Consider the following 23679-nt stretch of genomic DNA (forward strand, 5'->3'; position numbering starts at 1 on the left):
CACTTTGGGCTACTTCAGCAACAAAGTGTGGACCTCTGTCAGAAGAAATTCCAATAGGTACTCCAAATCTTGGAATTATTTCTTGTAATAACCACTTCACTAATTCTTTTGCTTGTGTGGTATGACAGGGAAGGTCTTCTGGCCATCCTGTAAAAGTATCAACCCCTACCAGGATGTACCGATACCCATTTTGTCTAGGTAACTCTAAAATATCTACTTGCCAATAATCTCCAGGTTCTGTACCAGATTTCAGTCTACCCATTTGAACCTTTTTCTTAATCACTGGATTGTTTTTCAAACATACTTCACATTTTGCAGTTACCATTTTAGCTATTCCCAACATTTTAACTGATACTACTTGTTTTCGTAAAGAAGTTACTAAGGCTTCTGCCCCCCAGTGACATTCCTGATGTCTTGTTTGAATTATCTCTCTCATCAGAAGAGGTGGAATTACTACTTGTCCATTAGGAGTTATCCACCACCCAGCTAGGTTTTTCTTAGCATTTAATAACTGACCCAATTTGTCATCTTCTTCTAAATATTTTGGTTTTTCCCTGGGAAGGGTTACTGTTTTAGAAGGAAGTATTTCCATCTGTAATGCTTGTTTCTTTGCTACCTTTCTTGCCATTTTATCAGCCAAATTATTTCCAGCTATTATTTTTGTATTCCCAATTTGATGTGCCTTACAGTGCATGATTGCTACTTGATCTGGCTTTTGAACTGCTTGCAATAATTGTATAATTTCCTTTTGATGTTTAATGTTAGATCCTTGAGAGGACAATAGCCCCCTTTCTTTCCACAAGGCCCCATGGACATGCACTACCCCAAAGGCATATTTTGAATCTGTCCAGATATTTACTTTCTTGTCTTTACTTAATTCCAGGGCTTGAATCAAGGCAATAAGTTCCGCTTTCTGGGCTGATGTGGTACTCACCAATGCTCCTGCTTCTATAACTGTAGTATCTGTTGTTACCACATATCCAGCGTATCGGACTCCTTGTTCCATAAATCTGCTTCCATCAGTAATACAATTCCCAGTCTGATCGCTCCAATGGTACATCCTTCAAGTCTTCACAACTGGAGTAAACATACTCGATGGTAGCCAAGCAGTCATGTTCCAGTTGTCCTTCTTCCTGTATGGAACTTAAAAACACTGCAGGGTTTACCAGGTTAGTTGTCTTTAGAATCACATCATCCTGTTCAGTCAATACCACCTGGTACTTCATCATTCGGCTTGGAGACAGCCAGTGTCCCCCCTTTTGTTCTAAAACAGTTATCACCATGTGTGGAACATAGACTGTTGTTGTTCTTCCCAAAGTCAATTTCCAAGCCTCTTGTATGAGCATCACTGTTGCTGCCACTGCTCGAAGGCAGTTTGGCCACCCTTTACTCACTGTGTCCAGTTGTTTGGAGAAGTATCCGACTGGTCCTTTCCAGCTTCCTATCTTCTGAGTTAACACTCCCAGTGCAAGGTGTTGCCTTACATGAACAAACAACTGAAAATCTTTGGTTAAATCCAGAAGTCCCAAAGCAGGTGCGGACATTAAGGCACGTTTTAACTCTACAAAAAGCCTTTTGCTGTTGTGGGCCCCATGCCAAGGGAGAATTCTTTTGGGCCTCATATAGCGGTTTAGCTATTAGTCCATAGTTCATAATCCAAAGGCGACACCACCCAGTCATTCCCAGAAATGCTCTGAGTTCATGAATATTTCTCGGCTCAGGTATACCACAAATAGCTTCTTTGCGATCTTTTCCCAACTGCCGTTGTCCTTTTGAAATCTCAAAGCCCAGATATATCACAGTCTGGCAGGCTATCTGGGCTTTCTTCCTGGACACTTTGTACCCATTTAGTCCCAGGAAATTCAAGAGGTCAATAGTCACCTGTATACAAGTAAATCTTTCTTCTGTAGCAATCAGTATGTCATCCACATATTGTAAAAGTAAATGTCCAGGTCTTGATTTATCCTGTTTCCAGATTTCAAGTTCCTTTGCTAACTGATTTCCAAAAATAGTTGGACTGTTTTTAAATCCTTGGGGTAATCTAGTCCATGTCAGTTGCATCCTTCGCCCGGTTTGAGGATTTTCCCATTCAAAAGCAAACAGTTTTCTACTTTCCTTTTCCAAAGGTATACAAAAGAAAGCATCTTTTAAATCAAGCACTGTAAACCACTGATAAGTCTCCCTTAACGCTGTTAACAGTGTATAAGGGTTTGCTACTACAGGATAAATATCCTTAACTATTTAATTTACTGTTCTCAAGTCTTGCACCAGCCTATATTCACCCGAGGGTTTTCTGACTGGTAAAACAGGAGTATTATAGTCAGATTCACATTCTTCCAAAATTTTGTACTCCAAAAATTTATCAATCAATTTCTTCAATTCCTGTCTCAATTCTGGTTTGATTGGATATTGTTTAATTTTCACTGTCCCTGCACCTTCTTTCAAATCTATTTTAATAGGCTCTGCTAGTTTCGATTTACCAGGAATATCTGTTTCCCATACAGTAGGGATCACTGCCAAATCCACCTCTGATGGAATTTCTTGTTCCTTTACTCTTTCTTGTATCATCAAGATTTCTCCCGTTTTTGACTCAGGTATTTTCAAGAAAAGTTCTCCTTCATCAAAAACAATTTGTGCATTTAATTTGGATAACAAATCTCTTCCTAAGAAGGGTATCGGACATTCTGGTACATACAAAAATTCATGTGTAATTATCTTATTTTCAAATTTCAAATCTAGGGGTTGCAGGAATGGCCTGTTTTTGTTCCAGTTTTTCCTTTACAGGTATTTAATACCAAAAATGTCGCTCCTGTATCCACTCCCAATCTCACAGGTTGAGCAACATTTTTTTTTCCTTTCCTATTATCAGAAATTATAGCCATTGCCAAATTATCTCTAATAGTTAGCTTACATTCATCCTGCCAATCCTTTCTTTGTCTTAAGTAAAAAGAACAAATCCACATCTGGCATTTCACTCCATTTCCCTTCTCTTTTACAGTACAGCATTAACTGCAGAATAGTGTTATAATTCAGCGTCCCATTCATGGGCCACTTTTCCTGATCATCCAATATATACAAAGGCCACCAATTATTACAATACTCAAATTATTACAATACTCAATCATCTGGCTCTTTTGCAGATCATCCTGTAAATTTCCCCAATGTGCCAATAAACATCCCAACAAAGAATTTTTCGGGATTTTGTCATTTACAGCAAGATTACCCATGCTTTTACTTTTAAACAACAGAGTTAACTTAGATGCCATGGTATAATCACTCACAGTACAATACACAATTATCCAACTCTGTCACTCCGATCTGCGGATCCACACTCCACACTCGCTTTTGTGCTCAATTGCACGTCTCACCCTTGCAGCCACACTCACACTTTTCCACAATTATTACTTTAAACAAAGATATGAAACACAATATTATACACTTCTAATTTTCTTCTCAATACACAAACACAATAAACAATTCCATATCAAAGAAAACCTTCTAACTTCTTGTTAGAGGCACTACCTTAGAGAACACTATAGCATATAGGCTTTCTTGTTTCCACTTTTGTCCAACCCTGCAATAGCTTTTGCTTATGTCTTACGGGCAGACTCTTAGTCCTACCCTGCGCAGCTTTCACCGCGTCTGACAGGCAGACTTACTCAGTGGGACTCGAACCCACTGGTGGGACTCTAACCCACTCCTTAACTTACTCAGTGGGACTCGAACCCACTGGTGGGACTCTAACCCACTTCTTACAATACACTTCTTATAGTGGGACTCTAACCCACTTGCTTTAGTGGGACTCCAACCCACTTCCTCCGGTGCACTTACTTTAGTGGACTCTAACCCACTTACTACAATTACAAAAAGAAGTGTCTTACCAAAATCCAGGGAACGTCGCGAAGAGCCTTATGGATCGGGGATCGATGGGTATCCCCGAGAAATCCTCGGTGCCGGCTGGAACCGATCAGGTCCCCGACTCCTCCGGTCTCCTTCAGCGAGGTCCCATCTGGGTCGCCAAAAACTGTTATCGAAATCTCGGAATGAAAAACTTATCGACACCAATGTGATGTAGATAAGCAGACACTTCTTTATTGACGGCCGGGTGCGTGAGTGAGTCCTCTCACGATCAACGCACACCAAGTCTCAAAATCAGACACCATATATAGAACTTATTCATACATATTCATTAAATATTCATGCATAATCATAATATTTCCCAAAAATCATTAACATATTCTCCTCCCATATCCGATTCTGAGCAGTGGAGCTTAGAAAAGTCCAGAAATGGGTCTGGGGTACGATTTGGGTAGGTGGTATATGAGTCGGTGGTCGCGATCTCCCCCTGCCGGAATTACCTTTTACTAAAGTTCACGGTTTCTTGGCAGGTAACTACAAGCTGTTCCAGTCGACTCTCCCCAGTTCCCATTAATCCTATATTCTGACATTTCAATACACTTTCTACATACAGAAGACTAGTTAACTACAAAGAAACCTTTCAAACCCTAAATTTTTTACCTAAGTTTTAACAATGATTCTAGCCCATTCATCTGGCCTCGGTACGAGACTATACAGAGGATCTCATAGCAGCTTTTACTATATAAGTTTCATTAAAATATATTTCTTATCCTTCTATATTTCTATTTTATAAAATGATTTTATAAAATCAAATAATCAATCAAATAAAGTCAATCAATCTTAACTTATTAGCAAATCTGTAACAATAGTGGGGGACGGGAGCCCGGGTTGGAGGGCTCCCATATCTTCCATAGCGTCATTAATTTTTCTGAGATCATGGAGCAAGCGCCACTTGCCAGTTTGTTTTTTAATAACAAAAACAGGTGAATTCCAGGGGCTAGTAGAGGGTACAATATGTCCTTTGGACAGTTGCTCTGAGACTAAATTTTGGAGTGCGCAAAGTTTCTCCAGAGGGAGGGGCCATTGATCCACCCAAATGGGAGCATCAGTTTTCCAGGTTATTTTTAGGGTGTCGTGCACTTCATTTGCCCCATCTAAAAATGGGTTCGGATAGACATTCCCCATTGTGCCAATACATCACGTCCCCACAAAACCATAGGGAGTGGTAACACAAAAGGTTTAACAGAAGCCACATGTCCCTCTGGTCCCCGAATTCGAATTAGTCCCAAACTTTGACGGCTGTTACCGGTCCCCCCAATCCCAGCCAGCATCTGAGAGACATCAGTCAGTGGCCATTGTGGAGGCCATTTAGCTTGAGAAATTACTGTGACGTCAGCTCCAGTGTCAATGATTCCATTTAGTGCTATTTGTTGGTCATGATAAATAAGGGTACACTGATACATAGGTCGCTGTAGAGAAATGGATTGTACCCACAAAATGTGGGGCAACCTTGTGGACCCAAAACCTCCTTTCCTCTGTGGAGGATGGTCAGCAATAAGGGAGCTTACCCTTGCTGGGATCAGAATCAGTTGTGCTATTTGACTACCCTGAGGTGTCGTACAAGGCGGAAATGGAATCCATGCCATAATTTTGGTTTTGTCAACACTGTCAGAGTCAACAACACCTGGCAAAACAAAGAGACCGGACAGTGTTGTGGAGGACCTGCCAATTAATAAAGCTTGTGTATCGGGGGGTAAGTGTCCTTTGACATCTGTTGGTAATAAATGAACCGAGGAATCGAGCAACGTTACTGTGTGGGAGGTTGCCAGGTCCAATCCGGCACTGCCTGAGGTTGCTGGACAGAGACTTGAGGCATCGGTACGTCTCTCCGAGGTTGTTGAAATGTCAGCTGTGGCACTTGTGTCTGCGCGCGTTGCTGCCCTGCGCTCCGCGGTCGGTTTCCCTGTATCAGTTGTCCCTGAAAGTCATACTTAGATTGACATTGATTAGCAAAGTGATGCCCTTTCTGACATTTCAGACAAACTACAGGGCCAGGGGATTGTTGTTTATTCCCTGCAACCCAATCAAGACAATTTCTCTTCAGATGACCAGGTTTACCACAACCATAGCAATTCCCCACACCACGCATCGCTGCGAAAGCAGCAGCCATAGCCTCAAACTTGTGGTCAACCGTACCGATTCAGTTACATGCTTCCACCATTTCCACCAGTGTGGGGTTTTGGTTAGGAAGAGACTTCAGTAGCCTTTTACAGTCAGTATTAGCATTTTCAACAGCTAGTTTTGACAACTATATTTCCTGAGCTACCGCATTATCTACTTGATGTTCCAGAGCCTGTTTTAGCCTGTCAATAAATTGCATATAAGTTTCCCGAGGCTCTTGAGTGATCGTAGTAAAAGCTTTTTGTGGCCTTTGTGAGTCAGGGACCTGGAAAAAAGCCTTTTTTGCCTCTTCCCTAGTTGCTTCGAGAGCCTCACGGGGGCAGTTTCGAGCTTGTGCTACCGGATCAGTATGTGCACTGGTGCCCATAAGATGTTCTATTGTTAATGCAGCTAATGCAGCATTATTATGATTAACATACGTGAGTAGGAGTGTTTGAAGTCCTCCTCTCCAATGTGACTCCCATAACGAGTACTGAGTCGGGGTTAGCAATAATCGTGCTAAAGATTTCAAATCATGAGGGGTCATGACATAAGTATCAAACACAGAAGATAACAAACTTGTAAAATAGGGAGAGGAAAGACCATGCTCCGTAACCGTGCGGCGCAGTTCCTTAACAACCGAAAAAGAAAGAGCCTCCCATCGTGCTCTCCCCGCCCGGCCCTGAGTGTACAAGACCGGAGCAACTATAGTTTTAGTCACTTCTAATTCCCCCTCCCTTAAGGCCTGTTTCTTTATATTTGCCCATACATCGTGTGGATCAGGAGGATACAAATCAGGTCCTTTTTCAGGGTCTATCGGTCCTGGGTCAAAGGGATCTTCTTCTGGCGGATACCCAGCTGCATTCACACCCAGGAATCTAGGGCACTGTGACTTAGAGGTCGGTAAAGAAGGAGCTATAGGACCTCGCGATTCCTCCTCCTCTCCTTCCTCTGTCTTTCCTTCCTGTGCCTTCATAGTTTCGAAAATGACTCCACGAAGAGAGCAGGCAGTGGGACTCAGTATTCCCTTTTGTCACGTTATCCCACAGTTTCACCCCTGTGTCGTCCCAAAGTTCCCACGTAAAAATTGTAGATGCAGTCACGGCAGGCATATTTACTTGCACCCACTTGAGCATTGTTTTAAGGTCATGCCCAGAAATATTTTTCTTATGTTTGTTAAGGAGACCTTTCATAAGCTCATAAACATCTCTTTCTGGGGACGAAGCCTGATTCCCCATTACGGATTTCCCACAGCTCACCTCTCAACTCCGGAGGGATTTCAGGCTGGCCGGCTCCCGTTTCCTTTCAGCGGTTCATTCAAAGTTCTGTGGGATTCGCTGCAAGTCACTCAGTTAGGCTATTTGAGAGCCCTTCACGTCGGATCCTTAACCGGATCACGTCGGGGTCACCAATTTGCGGCGAATGAAGAGACAGGACGCTGTTTGATGCAAACAAATGTTGATTTATTGTACAGAAGCACGAGTTTATATATACTTTCAGAAGCTGTGTGTTTTAAACAGATTGGTTCTTTAAGCTAAGCATTGCATCCTAGGCAATCCCCGATTGGTGGTTAACTACCATCAATTAACAGCAAGGTGTTACCTCTCCTTGGCCCATAGGTCCCCCACTCCCCTATGCTCTCTCAGCATGACTCATCATGTTAATTGTTGTGTCTATTCACACTCCTTGTCCTCCCAGGGTTCATGACCTACAAGCTCAGCACATTCCCCTCAGCTAACCGATTGCCACGCATGGTCCTAATTTCCAGTCCGCTCCTGCAAGCCAACACAGAAAACAAAACACAATATGCTGCCTTTAACTTCTAAGTCTGCATCTTATACAAGTAATTTTAATCAAAGGTCATGCTTGTCAGCTAAGTAAGTTCCTATGCAAACATGGCTCAAGTTGAACACTGCTGCCTTCAGAGAAGAAATACGTAAAAGTTTTCCCAACATTGTCTCTTCACCACTGGTAGCTCTAAGCTAAACTTTGAGTTTACTAGAGCTTTTATAGCCATGCCTTCTACTATCACCATTTGTGTGCAATTAAATGATCGCTCACAAACTATATGCCAACAATCACTGCTACAGAACAGTGTAGTAGTATACTAACTAGGTGTTTTCCCAGTTACTTTTACTTTAGGAGATATCATAAGGCATGTAATAACTACTGTGTATATATATACACACAGAGCTTAAATTTTTTTTCGGGAAGAACTTGAGTTCAGCACCCAGTGATACAGGTACCACTCCGGCAGGCAGTGGGAGTTGAAGGTTTGCCGGTGTTTGCACATGTCCCATTTAGCAGCTCAGACTTATTAGATTGTAAACAGTCATTGGGATCATATAGAGATAATCCAGATAAAATATGTCAGTTAAGGGAATCAGTTGTGTTGAATCATAATCCTATCTGGAGTGACATGCAAACACTGCTAAACACTCATTTTACTCCAGAAGAAAAGCAATTGATTTTGGAAAAAGCCAAACAAGAGAAACAGAGCCGAAATGCTAATGATGATCCTGCCAGATTTATGCCTAAAACTGATCCAGAATGGGACCCAAATTCTGGTGCTGGGAGGGGAATGATTAAACAGTATCAGCAACTGATTTTATATGGTATACAACTTGGGGTCCCAAAATCAAAGAATGTGTCAAAGTCATATGAAGTTAGATAAGGAAATGATGAGAATCCCTCAGCATTTTACGAGAGATTGTGTGAGGCAGTTAGAAAGTGGACTGATTTAGATCCTGAAGATGAAACTAATAGGAGAATGCTTAATATGTTGTTTATTGGACAATCGGCTTCAGATATAAGAAAAAAGTTACAGAAAATAGAAGGGGTAGGAGGAATGACTCTCTCTCAATCGATAGAAATAGCCTATAAAGTATATAATAATCAAGATGAAGTAGAGAAAAAAAGACAGACAAAAAGAAAGATTAAAAGTTCACAAAATGCAGGATAATTTTGTTAGCTGCCGTGATTGCTGAGAATTCACTGAGAGGCAATGGAAGAGGTTGAAGATGTTATCAAGAAAATATCCAGGGTAGAGGTAGAGGCCGGGGCTGGAATTCTGGATTGGTTTTAGAAAGTTCTATAGGGCCAAATCAATGTGCCTATTGTAAAGGAGAGGGACATTGGAAAAACAAACACCCCAAAAGATCAACCATTCCCCAAGGGGGAAAGACCCCTGAAGCTGATCTGATTATGCTGAGAGCTTCAGATTCAGACTGAAGGGGACGGGGGCACAATTCTCCCCATTCCTAGCATTGTCAACATCTGCAACATCCTGGGCTAGTCTATACCTAGAAGCAAGAATTCCTGATAATTCTCTGATAAACAATCAGAGAAACACTATAAAAATGGATTGTAATGAGGCCTCCTATCCTCTTCTCTATACCAGAGATTACTGAACTGTGGAAACATCAATTAGGGCTAAAGTAAAGAGGCATGAAAATGGATAGATTTTAATCATGTTGGCTGTTGGCTGAAGCACATTTTAAACATGTAAAGTATTCCATTTCCTCTTTTTCGGTAAATATAAGATGTGCATAGCCCATAATTACATAGACAAGTTTTGATGACTGCTTTGTCTTTTACATAAAGGTTTTTCTCAGTTTTGTTCTTAAACAGTGTCACGGTTTAACCCTGGCCAGCAACCAAGTACCACGCAGCCGCTTGCTCACTCCCCCTCACCCAGAGGGATGGGGAGAAGAATTGGAAAGGAATATAAAGCTCAGGGGTTGAGATAAGAACAATTTCAAAGGTAAAGCAAAAGCTGTGCATGCAAGCAAAGCAAAGGAAAGAATTCATTCACCACTTCCCATGGGCAGGCAGGTGTTCAGCCATCCCCAGGAAAGCAGGGCTCCATCATGTGTAACGGTTACTCGGGAAGACAAACGCCATAATGCCGGATGTCCTCCCCTTCTTTCTTCTTCTCCCTGTTTATATACTGAGCATAACGTCATATGGTATGGAATACCTCTTTGGCTAGTTTGGGTCACCTGTCCTGGCTGTGTCCCCTCCCAATTTCCTGTGCCCCTCCAGCCCTCTTGCTGGCAGGGCCCAAGGAACTGAAAAGTCCTTGATTTAGTATAAACATTACCCAGAAACAACGAAAACCACCAGTGCGTTACCAACATTGTTCTCACATCATAGCCAAAACACAGCACTGTACTAGCTACTAAGAAGAAAGTCAGCTCAATCCCAGCTGAAACCAGGACAAACGGACTCTCCCATCAGCTGATTTTCTATGTGTATAGGCATAAATTAAAGAGATTAATCAGACATCCTTAGAAACACAAGAGATTTGACCTAGGCTTATTTCTGTGAATGTGTCTCATCATTCCTGTATTTCTGAATTTTACTGCAGTTATCCAGCTCTCGTTGTCACCGAAATCGTGAATAAAACCTCTTAGCACCAATGGAGTATTAAGAAGCAGGCACTCCTTTATTGCAGCGCTGGGTGCTCAGTGGCATCTCCACAAATCAAGCACACCTGTGGTAGATTTTACCATTACATTTATACACAAAATGAAAAGGTCGTACACTCCCAGTTACAATGATTGGTTATACATTTGCATATAATTATAATATCTGCTGTGTCACCTTCTTCTGTTACTATAATTGTGCAGGGGAAGGGTCTTCACCTGGGCAAGGGTCTTCTTGACCTGTGGGCGTGGTTTTTAGTATTATAATGAAGGTAGTTCACTTCAGGACACCTTAAAGGTAAGTTTTGTTGCCAAGTTGGACGGCTGGATATTGGCCTTACCAAGCTGTCCAATAACTCATCCTATACACAATAGAACCTAGGTGCCTGGTTATGGTCTAGAGAATAAGGACTAAGGTTATTATGGTCTATAGCATAGGGACTTCAAGTAACAGTCTCAGATAACAAGCAGCACAGCAATTCATATGTCATTGGCTGATAAGTGCTAACATAATTCTATCATGGAGATTAACTCCTTAAAATCAAAATGCTCTTATAACTAACTGTTACATAAACACAAAATATAGAAAGATTCAGTAAAATCTTAAGATAATCTGCAACATTTCCCCCCTTTGAAAGTTTTGAAAATCATTTCAAGACTTTCATCCCTATTTCTGAAATTTATCTATCAATATATTTTCACTTATCATGTGCTAGTGGGAGCCTTAGAATCACTTATTTTTCATCTTGTTGTCTGGTCACTGCATGGATTAGCATCCGATTAAAGGCAGTCTTGCTGTTTATTTGCTTCTTTAGACAATAATAAATCAGAAAAATTGTCAGAAAGATTATTAACAAAACTAATGCAGTGCTTATCAATGATTTAACCCATGAACTCAAATTCCATCCCAGTCCGCTGAAAATTTTATCTATCCATCTTTCTTGTATATCTTGTTGGAGTTTTTGGGTATCAGTTTTTATTTTCTTCAATAAATCTAAATCATATTCCACATCCTGTGTCACATTTGGGATATGTATACAGCAATGGTCCACTCTATCTTTTAGATATCTCCATGTTCTTTAACTAAGAGCATATATAATGCCATTTATTTTGTAAAGTCATCCTAAATGTTGCCTGTAACTGTATATTTAAATTTTTAAATCCTTTCCTAGTTGCTTTTGCCAATCTCTACCTGTCCTGTTAATTGATATATCCATTCTGTATTCCTGTATGTTGACAAAGGAGTTAGTAGTGATTCCAAAAAACAGCCTATCTTTATCCCAGTTGAAGGTTCTTTCTATTTATCTTCCTCTTCTGACCTTTTCACACGTTCTAATTTTAAATTTTCAAGTGTTCCTTGAAAGGGAGATTTTTCCAAATTGGACATAATGTTGGCATGCCTAATGTTATTTGGTTTACTTTTCTATCTAAAGGTAAGTGTGACGTACGGAATTAAACTCTATAACTCGAAAGTTATAAAGTAGGTATGTTTATTGCATATGCACGGGGGATCGCTCCACCACAGGCGTGCATGCCCAAAGTGACGAACTATCTCATATTTATACAATAAAACAATGAATCTTCAATTAACACCTATACATATTCATCACCTAAACCCGCCTACTCTAGCTTCGTATGTTAATTAGCTTATCAGTCCTTTGCACTTGCGCAAATTCTTCCAAGATTTGTGGGCAGGGGTCTTCGGGACGCGGGCGGTGGTCTTTGGGAGGAAGGCCGTATGTCTTCCTCATGGTGTACTTCTCACCCTTTGTCTGGAATGTGATGGTCTTGCAAGTTTGCAGTGTTCTTATCAGTCTGAGCTAACTTATATATCCTTGTCGACCATCTGTTTCTCATTCTTGTTCCTTATAGTCGCTCCCTCTGGATAACATTGGAATGTTTCTTATCCTTTATAAATAGGCCCCTTGTTAGAGAAAGAAAGACAGACTTCTTCTTCCATTAGTTATTTTCTTCAAACTATATGGTTATGTGATCTAATTACTATACCTACATTCTTTGGGTAAATATATAATTACACTTGATGTATTGTCCCTATTCCGTACAATTTCTTCATATCAAGTGGGTTCTCCAAGTCCCACCACTCATTGCCCAAACCAAGTGTCCTGGGCTTTGAATTGTAGCCATTCTACAACTAAATCTTTTTCCCTTGCAATAGTATATGCATCAGTTAATAGGAGGTCATTCTTAAGGCCTCTACATAGACATCCATATTTTAGGGTGGCTGCTAAAGGGGGAATCTCCTGGATCACCCAGTCTACCGTGTTACAGTTGCAGACCCTTTTACAATTACACCAGGGTACACAACTTTCCTTTTCTTGTAATGAACTTCCTTTATCATCCACTGACGGTCATATTGTAAAAGTCTACCCTTCCCAAGCAAAGCACCAAGAAGCATTTGCCATATATTGAAATTGGGATAGTATGGTCATAGACCAAACTGATTCCCAAATTATTTCTTTTCCTGGTAGAGTTTGATTATTCTTTTCACATTTTGTCTCTGATATCCATACACTGGTGTTTGTTGTAACCATCTTAGGGTAATAACACCATCCCTTATTATTTCCTAAACCTTCATATAAACCAGATTTTGCTGCAAATCGTCCTTTACATTCCCAAATGGTTGAATATACTGGTAATTCTTGCCCAACTTTAACCTTTTGTAATTCCCAAGTATCCCGAGGTTCCTGTTTACAAGTCGTTGTCCCATTCTTATATTCTAATTTAGTCAGATTCATAGTTAAAATTTCCCCATGGCATTTGCTCACCCACTGCCCTTGGTATCGGTAAACAAGCTGTAATTTGTGACACATTTTGTAAATTGGCAAACTCTTTGATTAACCCTAACAGTAAGTTTTCTTCCTGAGTTTTCCTTGGGAGATATATCAATTGTTCTGTTTCTGTTTGTCTTTTACTTCTAATTTTTCTCTCCCTAAGATCAGCATCTCCATATCCTTTTGACACTTCATGTTGTCCAATTTTTGTTTCAAACCAGGCTCCCACTAACAATAATTCCCAAATCAGTATTAATTCCACAAGCAGTACAAACTGATATCCAAAATAAGACGTATTTCAGGGTAAATTTTGAAGTTTCAGCATCCCTTTTAACAATCCTCCATGCTGGTGGAGCTTTCTTCACTCTAGTATAATGTACCCACGCATCCGGTTCAGCAATTTTGATGGTGGTGAATGTAGTTAGCAACACCTGAAAAGGTCCTTTCCAACGTTCCTGGAGAGGTTCAGAAGTCCAGGTCTTTATATAAACGTAATCTCCCGGTTGAAAATAGTGTACTAGGTTTTCTAAAGACAGTGGTCTGTTCCACACAATCACACTCTGAAGTGCAGTTAAAGTTTTTCCTAGAGAAAGCAGATAGTTATATACATATTGATTCCCTTTTAAATGCATGTTTACATTTGGCTCAGGAGATTCAAAAGGTTTTCCATATAATATCTCATAATGACTAACTAATGTCTCCCCTTTTGGTTGAACCCAAATCTGCAAAAGGGCCAATGGAAGAGCCTGCGGCCACTTTAAATTGGTTTCTTGAACAGATTGAGACACGGACTCCTGAACTTGACCAGAAGACACTTTATTAGTCCAAAACCCATGCTTATATATCCTTGTTTGCTGTTCACGCGCAACGTACTAAAATATCATTGGTTAATCAATACTGTTCACACACTTCTTGGCTACATGTAATTGGTTAATTACTAAGTTACAAACACACTGAACTTGTTGCATTTTTTTTTCTCTCTTCTTTCTTATCTCTGTGAGTCTCATGTTCTCAACCAGCTGCGGACATGGCATCGTGCATCCGCTCCAGCCTCGCTTCATATCCCATTTGTCTTCCAGGTGTTCAGCCAACCTTATCTTACTTTCTTTCTTCTTTAGCCTTCAAAGTCCTTCACAGGCATCGTGGCCTCCAGCACCTGCCATAAAGCTCTCTACAATTTCCCCTTCTTTATTTTTAACAGAAACAACATACAGGTTAAACTGCTTTTGAATCACAGATCTTATACAATTCAACATACAGCCCACTGTCTCCATTCCGTACAATTCTACAATTCCCCCTCTTTGGTTTTGTTTTGGTTTTTTTTTTTCCAAAAGGTTGCTTTAACATGTTATGGACTGTTCATTCTTTTTTTTTTTTTCTTTTTTTTTTCTCATCACTTAATTACCAATTTTAGCCTTATTTTATGTGTACATTTGTACATTTCAATCAGTTTCACAAAATGTAAAACTTTTGTTATCACCGCATTTCATACGGAGCTCAACGTATAGGTTTATGATTATTTATAAGAACATGCAATAAACTATGGAATTTTTATGAAAATATTCCATCAGAAACTTCTAATCAAATAAATGAGCATGAGAAATTGTGTTTAACTTGTAAATTCTATATATAAGGTGTTAAGAAACATTTTCTATCCTAAAAAAAAGATAAAACCTACTTAAAAGCTCTTGAAATCTTGCACTTGGGCGAGTGTTCCACTGTGCCTCCATTCTAAAGCATGGAAGTGGAAATTGTGTAGATCAAAGTTTTACTTGAAATAATTGTTCAACTGTTACTGCTGTTTTTCAAAGAACCTGAAAGCATACAATGAAAACTTATAACAAAACAAACAGCTGAATGGACACCTTTAGGTTGTTGCTAGAATTAAATGTAGAAGTTAACTATAAAACTTTCTCAAAATGTTCTGGTTGCTTTGTGTTGTTTGTTGGTTGTTTCGGTTGGTTTTTTTATAGATATACATATATATTTATAACTATACACAAACAGGGAAATAAAAAAGTTGCTAAAAAAACTCCCCAAAAGGTAATAGTATACAGTATTTACAGCGTAGTCACCCTTTTTTTTGGTTTTTTTCTTGTGCAACCAGAGACACTTTACTGTAACAGAGAAGCCCATATTTACATCTCTGAGCCCAGACACAAACCACAGCTGCATGCACAGCTTATCAACGTGTTCACGTGTTGATTTATGTGGGTGTCATGGTCCCATCATAGCCTCCTACTACATTAGCATCTACCTAAAAACAACTATCGACATTCAAAGTGAAACAGTATCAACTTCTTTTGGATTAACATTATACAGAGGTAATCAATTATCCCAAATATCAAAACTTTCAGTAAGATTCTTCATTCCCCACATACATTCACTTTTTTGCAACAATGTCTGCAAGTCAGGAAGGGCACACCAAACAAGAACTGGTTCAGTAAGGAGGCCACACATTAGTTGTTGGTTTGACTGGCAGCAGCAGCGCTCCCACGGTCTGGCACGGTAAGCTCAGGCTGCACACAGTGAGCAGGTATCCATTGCAGACCTTCATCTGTAGAAACACAAGCATAACCTCTCCCCCAAGTTAACAATTCATGTGGTCCTGACCAATGCCTGGTAGGAGGGTCTTTCATGCGTACTAAGACACCTTCGTGCTTTTGCTGCTTGTCACCAATTGACACAAAGTGCCGCACAATGGGAGGCACCGCATGGTCGACAGAGATTTTCAAAAAGTTCAAAACATAGCATGCTTTCTCTAATCGTGCCTCTGGGATCATTCCCTTTATTCCTTTTTTTTTTTTTTTTTTTTTTTTTTTTTTTTTTTTTTAATACATATATATATATATATCTGCGACCAGAGACACTTTACCATAACAAAGAAGCCCATATTTACATCTCTGAGCCCGGACACAAACCGCAGCTGCATGCACCACCAGGCTCAGGGCAGAAACCATTCATGCAGTTACATAGCTATATATCACTACAAGCATGCAGACACCTATTTATCAATAGATAACCATGTTAATCTTTCCTACTCTCCTTCACAATACCTAGCTGTTCTCTCATCTCTTCTTAGGTCAGACATTCTCCATTTTCTTCTCCTATATCTCTCTTCAGACATTCTCTATCCTCCTCTTTTTTGCTTGTTAATTGCGACAAGGCAAAGGTTATGTGTAGCTGGGTGACCATGACCTGATTTATGTTATGATCAACTAAACGCTGAATACAGGAAAAAAGGCATGGGAGATATAAGGCAAGAAACAATAAGGTGGTTAAAGTAATTATAATAAATCCTGTAATACTTTTTATCCATAGCCCAAAGTTTCCCAGCCGTGAGAAGAGACCAAAGGCATCCCGCCTTTGGCTCTGCTGCAGATCTTTGTTTAAGGCTTTTAAGTTTTGTATGCTTTTGTGAAGTAATTCAGAGTGGTCACTCAGATTCATGTAACGCATCCTATCAAAGTCTTCACAGTCGTGTCCCTGTGCTAATAATAAAAATCAATAGCAACTAGTTCTGTAGCAAGATATGACGGACAGAATCAACATCTGTTAATAAGCCAGGAAAGAAAAAAAAAGAATAGTATTTGTAGTATAACTTTCTTTAGCAAATTAGCAGCCTAATTTACTAAGCAAGTTAAGAGCGTGTACTATTCTACTGAAGAGATTAGAGAAGGAAAAAAAAAAATAATATGTGTTATGCTGCATTCCAGAACTCAGCCTGAGAGTTACAGTCTGCTGTGAGTTACAGTCTGCGTTATAATCATTTGACACATGTTGGGGTTGCGATTGTGAAAGTTGTCCGTTTACAATTTTCATTGGCATTATCACAGCTAGTTGTTTTAAAAGCAACCCTCGAGCTTCCTCATGCTCGACTTGTTGTTGCAAAATATTCTGAAGCCGATCAATAAAGTTAGTATATGACTCTTTAGGACCCTGCAAGACTGTAGCAAGACTCCCGCATCCTGACTGCCTTAATAGCCATCTCCTTTGCAAAAAGTTGTCCCTGGGATACCTTGCCCGAGTCACAGAATCGGCACAATTATTTTTTCCAGCCAACTGCTCATTGTTAACGGCAATTCCCCGATTAAGGTTTTCGATCAAGGCCACTACACATAGCTCACAAAAATCAAATAACCACATCATATACTGCATCAGAGTTAGTACCATACAAAGCAATAACTTCCAATCATGCAGTGTGAGTGTATAAGGCTCTGCCATCACTTCAAGGGACATAGCAAATGTACTATGAATCCTCCCTTCCCGCACTGCTTTGCTTAACTCTTTAACAGCCTCGTATTGTACAGGCTGCCACTCTGGAGGTTGATTTGTCTAACAAAATACTGAACATGCCATAGCAACTCCCAAATCCCCTCTCTTAAGCGTTTCCCACTTGCATTCCTGCCACCGATCCCTCAGACCCCCTTTCACCCTCCCCGAAAATACAAAATGCATTGGGGAGGGGAGGAAAAAGCTCTAGCTCTTTTTCCAGATCTATAGGACCTGGATCAAAAGGTTTATCAGTGTCAAAGGAATCATTGTCCGAGTTGTCCTGTTCCTGCGCTTGGTTCTGTTTTGTGAGGGTTGCTGCAATCAGTGACAGGAGCTTTGGGGGCAGAGGAGGTGTGGATGGAGTCGCCATCGTTGACGGTGTGTTGAGAAGAATTGCACTGTTGGTGGAATTTACAGCTTCCCCTGGTTTAGCACTCGCACTGTTGGTGGAATTGACAGCCTCCCCTGGTTTAGCACTATTAGTAGGATTAGTCCTCACTTGGCAGAAAGTAGTCAGAATTTGCCACCAAGGTCCTAAATGCATTCCCGACGCGGAGTTCCCCTCCGCAGCAGCATCATACAATCGTCTGCTGACCACTTGCCAGGCAGGAATTTGCAAAGTGCCATCAGGCGGAAAGTCCGGCACATTGTCACGGATCCATTCTAACAGAGTCACTAGCTGCGGACCCATCATCACATTCTCTAATAAAGTTTGTGATAAAGGAGCATATAGTCCATTTGGCATTACAGTTTTCCGTAGTTCCTTAATCATTTCCCAGTGAAATGACTGATATTGACCTGGGTGTCTATCTTGTAATATCACGGGAAACGTGTGCGCTCCCTCTTTCATACTTTCCAAGTGCACTCTCCTCCACTCTTCTTTAATTCGTCTCCTGATATAATTTTCATCATCGCTACTGCTTTCTTTGTTAGCACTCTGCCACACCACTCGCTTCTTCCTTACTTTTGACTGTTCCTTTTTTAACTGCAAATCCTCCAATCTTAAATTTAACAGATTTTCATCTTGTCCATCCTCATCTGAGTCCTCCGACTCTGCTTCTTCTAGTTCATCAGAAATATGCTCAGTTTCAGCCTCGCTCTCATTCGGCTCCATCTGCTGAGCAACATCTTGTTTTGTTGTTACACTGGCTTCCTGCCCTTTCTCAGTCTCCAAGCTGTTTTTCTGCACGCATCTCTTTCAAAGTCTCGAGCACTAATCTCCAAGTAGTCATAACTTGGGTAGCAGTTAAATCTCCTTGAGATGCCTTTTCCCAAATTTGCTCTCCTGCTGACTCCCACATTTTAACATCAAATATTTGCGTCGAGGTAGCTGGGGTGCCTTGGCTCTTTAACCAGGCTAGCAACAGTCTCAAATTACTTTTTTCAAATACAACTTCTCTTTTGTGCAAAATATGCTGAAACATCCTTAATATACTTTTTTCCTCTGCAGACATATGGGATCCCATTTTCTAAAGTTTCTAAAGTTTCTTAAAATTTCTAAAAATTATCAAAGTCTCTAAAGCTTCTTGGCTGCTCACCTGTCTCAATGCATACAGGTTTCTAAAGCTTCTTGGCTGCTCACCTGTCTCAATGCATACAGGTTTCTAAAGCTTCTTGGCTGCTTGCCTGTCTCAATGAGCACAGGTTTCTAAAGCGCCTTGACTGCTCGCCTGCCTCAATCAGCACAGGTTTCTAAAGCTTCTTGGCTGCTCGCCTGTCTCACTGAGTACAGGTTTCTAAAGCGTTTTAAAATTTCTTCAAATATTTTAAATCTCTAAAGTTTCTTGGCTGCTCACCTGTCTCGATGCGTACAGGTGTTATCCCTGGGGTTTAGGTTGCCCACCTGGTCCAGCCGGCAAGACGATTGTTCAGCCAAGACATTTCCTCCAGAACACAGCCCTCTTCCACAAGCTGCTGTTTTTATCAACTGGTTCTGTCCTTATTCTTCCAAGGCTTCAGAACTCCTCTGTAGGGGTCACCATTTGAGGAGATTGAGGCACGGACTCCTGAATTTGACCAGAAGACCCTTTATTAGTCCAAAACCCACGCTTATATATCCTCGTGTTTGGATCATGTGCAACATACAAAAATATCATTGGTTAATCAATACTGTTCATGCGCTTCTTAGCTACATGTAATTGGTTAATTACTAAGTTACAAACACACTGAACTTGTTGCATTTTTTTTCTCTCTTCTTTCTTATCTCTGTGAGTTTCATGTTCTCAGCCAGCTGCCGACGTGACATTGCACATCCGCTCCAGCCTTGCTTCATATCCCATTTGTCTTCTGGGCGTTCAGCCAACCTTATCTTACTTTCTTTCTTCTTTTAGCCTTCAAAGTCCTTCACAGGCATCGTGGCCTCCAGCACCTGCTATAAAGCTCTCTACAGTTTCTTGACATATTTTACTAATTTGCCTCTTCAATGTTTGATTCATTCTTTCTACTTTCCCACTAGATTGCAGCCTCCAAGGTGTATGTAAATCCCAAGTAATTCCCAACACCTTACTAATATTCTGTACTACTGCAATAAAATGTGGACCTCTGTCTGAGGAAATCCCAATAGGTACTCCGAATCTTGGAATGATTTCTTGTAACAACCATTTAATAACTTCTTTTGCTTGATTGGTCCAACAGGGAAAGGGTTCTGGCCCTCCTGAAAAAGTATCAACCCCTACCAGAATGTATCGATACCCATTTTGCCTGGGTAATTCTTAAAAATCTATTTGCCAATAATCCCCTGGTTCTATTCCTGATCTCATTGTTCCCATCTGTGCTTTTTTCTTCTATAATGGATTATTTTTTAAACAGATTTCACATCTTGCAATTGTTTTCTTTGCCATTTCTAGCATCTTTACTGATACAATTTGCCTTTTCAGGAAGGTGATTAATGTTTCCGCTCCCCAATGACATTCCCTATGTTTTGTCTGTATAATTTCTCTCATTAAAAGTAGTGGGATCACTATTTGCCCTGTTGTCACCAGCCATCCTGTTAAATTCTTTTTTGCATTTAGTAATTTTCCTAATTTTTCATCTTCCTCTGAATACTTAGTTTTTTCTCTGGGTAGAGTAATAGTTTTAGTAGGAATTAATGCCATTTGAAAGGCACCTTTCTTTGCTACCCTTTTAGCTACTCTATCTGCTAGTTTGTTTCCCAATATTTCTTTTGTATTTCCTGTCTGATGTGCTTTACAGTGCATGAGCACCACATTAGTTGGCTTCTGAACTGCTTGTATTAATTTCAGAATTTCTTCTTTATATTTAATACTTGTTCCCTGGGAAGATAGTAATCCTCTTTCTTTCCACAGAATTCCATGGACATGTACTACAGCGAAGGCATATATTGAATCAGTCCAAATATTTACTTTCTTTTCTTTGCTCAGTTCTAGTGCCCTTCTTAAGGCCATCAATTCTGCCTTTTGAGCTGAAGTTGTGCAAGGTAAAGAATTTGCTTATATGACAGAGTTTTCTGTTGTCACCGCATATCCTGTGTATCGAATTCCATTCTCCACAAAGCTGCTGCCATCTGTGTACAGCTCCCAGTCAGGAGCCTCCAATGGTGTATCCTTTAGGTCCTCTTGACTGGAGTACACATGTTCAATGGTCGCTAGACAGTCGTGTTCTAGTTGTTCTTCTTCCTGTACAAAACTCAAAAAGACTGCAGGATTGGTCAGGTTAGTTGTTTTCAGAATCACATCATCCTGTTCTGTCAGGACTACTTGATATTTCATCATTCTGCTAGGGGACAGCCAGTGACCCACCTTTTGTTCTAAAACGGTGATTACCATATGTGGTACATATACTGTTATCATCCTTCCCAGGGTTAATTTTCGAGCTTCTTGTATCAACATTACTGTAGCAGCAACCGCTCGAAGGCAAGTAGACCACCCTTTACTTACAACGTCCAGCTGTTTGGAAAAATACCCAACTGGTCTTTTCCAACTTCCCATCTTCTGGGTTAGCACCCCAAGTGCAAGATGTTGTCTTTCATGAACAAACAACTGAAAGTCTTTGGTTAGGTCCAGCAGTCCTAATGCTGGTGCTGTCATCAAAGCCTGTTTAAATTCCCAAAAGGCCCTTTGTTGTTCTGGGCCCCACATAAACGGTACAATCTTTTGGGCTTCATATAATGGCTTTGCTAACAAACCAGAATTCATTATCCAAAGTTGACACCACCCCGCCATTCCTAGAAAAGCTCTCAATTCATGTACATTTTTAGGTTCAGGGATACCATATATTGCCTCCTTTCAGTCTTTTCCCAATCGTCGTTGTCCCTTTAGAAATCTCAAAGCCCAAGTATATTACAGTTTGGCTCGCTATCTGAGCCTTATCTCTAGATACTTTATATCCACTTAGTCCGAGAAAATTTAAAAGGTCTATTGTTACCTTCACACAAGTGGATCTTGTTTTTTAGCAATCAGGATGTCATCCACATATTGTAGAAGTAAATGTCCAGGCTTCAGTTCTGAATCATTTTGTTTTCACTGTTCAAGTTCCTTTGCTAACTACCAAAGATTGTCGGACTGTTTTTGAATCCTTGGGGTAACCTTGTCCATGTCAGTTGCATCTTCCATCCTGTCTGTGGATTCTCCCATTCGAAAGCAAACAGTTTTCGACTTTCCTTCTCCAAGGGTATGCAAAAGAAAGCATCTTTAAATCAAGCACTGTAAACCACCGATAATTTTCTCTTAATGCAGTTAAGAGTGCATATGGGTTTGCAACAACAGGATGTATATCTTTAACCAATTGGTTTATAGCTCTTAAATCCTGAACTAGTCTGTATTCACCTGAAGGTTTCTTTACTGGCAAGATTGGAGTATTATATTCTGATTCACATTCCTCAAGAATCCTATATTTTAGAAACTTATCAATTAACTTCTTAATTCCTTGCCTCACTTCTAGCTTAATTGGGTATTGTTTAATTCTTATCGGGTTTGCCTGTTCCTTTAATTCTATTGTTACAGGCTGTGCTGCCTTAGACTTACCAGGTATGTCTGTGTTCCAGACTATTGGTATGACAGCCTCATCTACTTCTTGCGGTATCTGCGTTTCCTTCATCTTCTCTTCTATCATCAGTATTTCTCCTGTTTTTGATTCTGGGATTTTTAAGAAAACTTCTCCTTCCTCAAAAACTATCAGTGCGTTTAACTTAGATAGTAAATCCTGCCCTAACAAAGGTGTTGGAGGAAAATGCCAGATCAGTGCTACTGTAGGCTGTACACCTCAGCTTTGTCCCCTGTATAGCCCAAACCAGGACTGCAAGCGCAGTCAGCTGATAGATGCTAGACAATAAAAGTTTAATATTAATAAGATTATGCCTGACAGTTCAAAGGAGCTTTTTAGAACAGGAGACCCTGACCTTTAGAAGGCTGAAACGATGGAGATTGTCTATTGTGATTACTCAGAACTGGGACGTATGGAATCTGAAGCAATCATCCTTGAAAGAAGCAGCAAAACAGCAAAGTGATCAAGATACAGAACAACTTGTGAAGCCGACTGTCAGGATAGGAACTGATAGAAGATTTATTGTGGAATCAAGAGATTATGTAATGTTTAGGTAGATACTATAAATACGTGACTGAAAATCTTGTAAGCTTGTCACTCTGCGGAGGTGACCCAACGCTGCTGGACCGATTAAAACATGCAAACCTAGAGTAACCCATAAGAGTTCGAGTCTCTTCTTTTACAAAAGGTATCGGTCAATCTGGTATGCATAAAAATTAATGTGTAATTATTTTATTTCCAAATTTTAAATCCAAGGGCTGTAGGAATGGCCTGTTTTCCTCTTTCCCTGTTGCTCCAATTATTTTTGCAGTTTTATTTCCCAGTTTCCCTTTAAAAACTTTTAAGACAGAATACGTTGCTCCAGTATCAACCAGAAATTTAACTCCTTCATCTCCCAGCTTAATTGTAACCAGAAGTTCAGCTGGGCTGCCCTCCGGTCCTCTTCATTCATCTAAAGTCATCATTCTTACTGCTTCTTCTTAGTGTATCTTCAGTTGTAATTTTGGGCAGTTCTTCTTCCAATGTCCCTCCTCCTTACAATATGCACACTGATTAATTCCAAAGGTATTAAATTCTCTGTTTTCAAAATTCCTGAAATCCCCTCGTCCTCTAGCTCTTCCTCTTCCTCTCGTTACATTCCCCAGTAAGGCAGCTATCAGTTGGCT

At 40.3% G+C, this 23679-nt stretch overlaps 1 protein-coding gene across 1 annotated transcript; it reads right to left on the bottom strand.

Moving 5' to 3' along the window:
- Positions 1-19307: 19307 nt before the first annotated feature.
- On the bottom strand, positions 19308-23436 carry LOC129734473 (uncharacterized). Its single transcript, XM_055698032.1, has one exon. It carries the CDS (start codon positions 21691-21693, stop codon positions 20962-20964), a length of 732 nt encoding a protein of 243 aa, XP_055554007.1. The 5' UTR covers positions 21694-23436; the 3' UTR covers positions 19308-20961.
- Between the last annotated feature and the right edge of the window lie 243 nt (positions 23437-23679).

This window comes from Falco cherrug, chromosome W (assembly GCF_023634085.1).
Source record: "Falco cherrug isolate bFalChe1 chromosome W, bFalChe1.pri, whole genome shotgun sequence".
Taxonomy (NCBI): domain Eukaryota; kingdom Metazoa; phylum Chordata; class Aves; order Falconiformes; family Falconidae; genus Falco; species Falco cherrug.

What these genes read in the sequence shown, in the direction of transcription:
- LOC129734473 (XM_055698032.1), bottom strand. Translation starts at nt 21,693, where the DNA reads ATGGCGGGGTGGTGTCAACTTTGGATAATGAATTCTGGTTTGTTAGCA.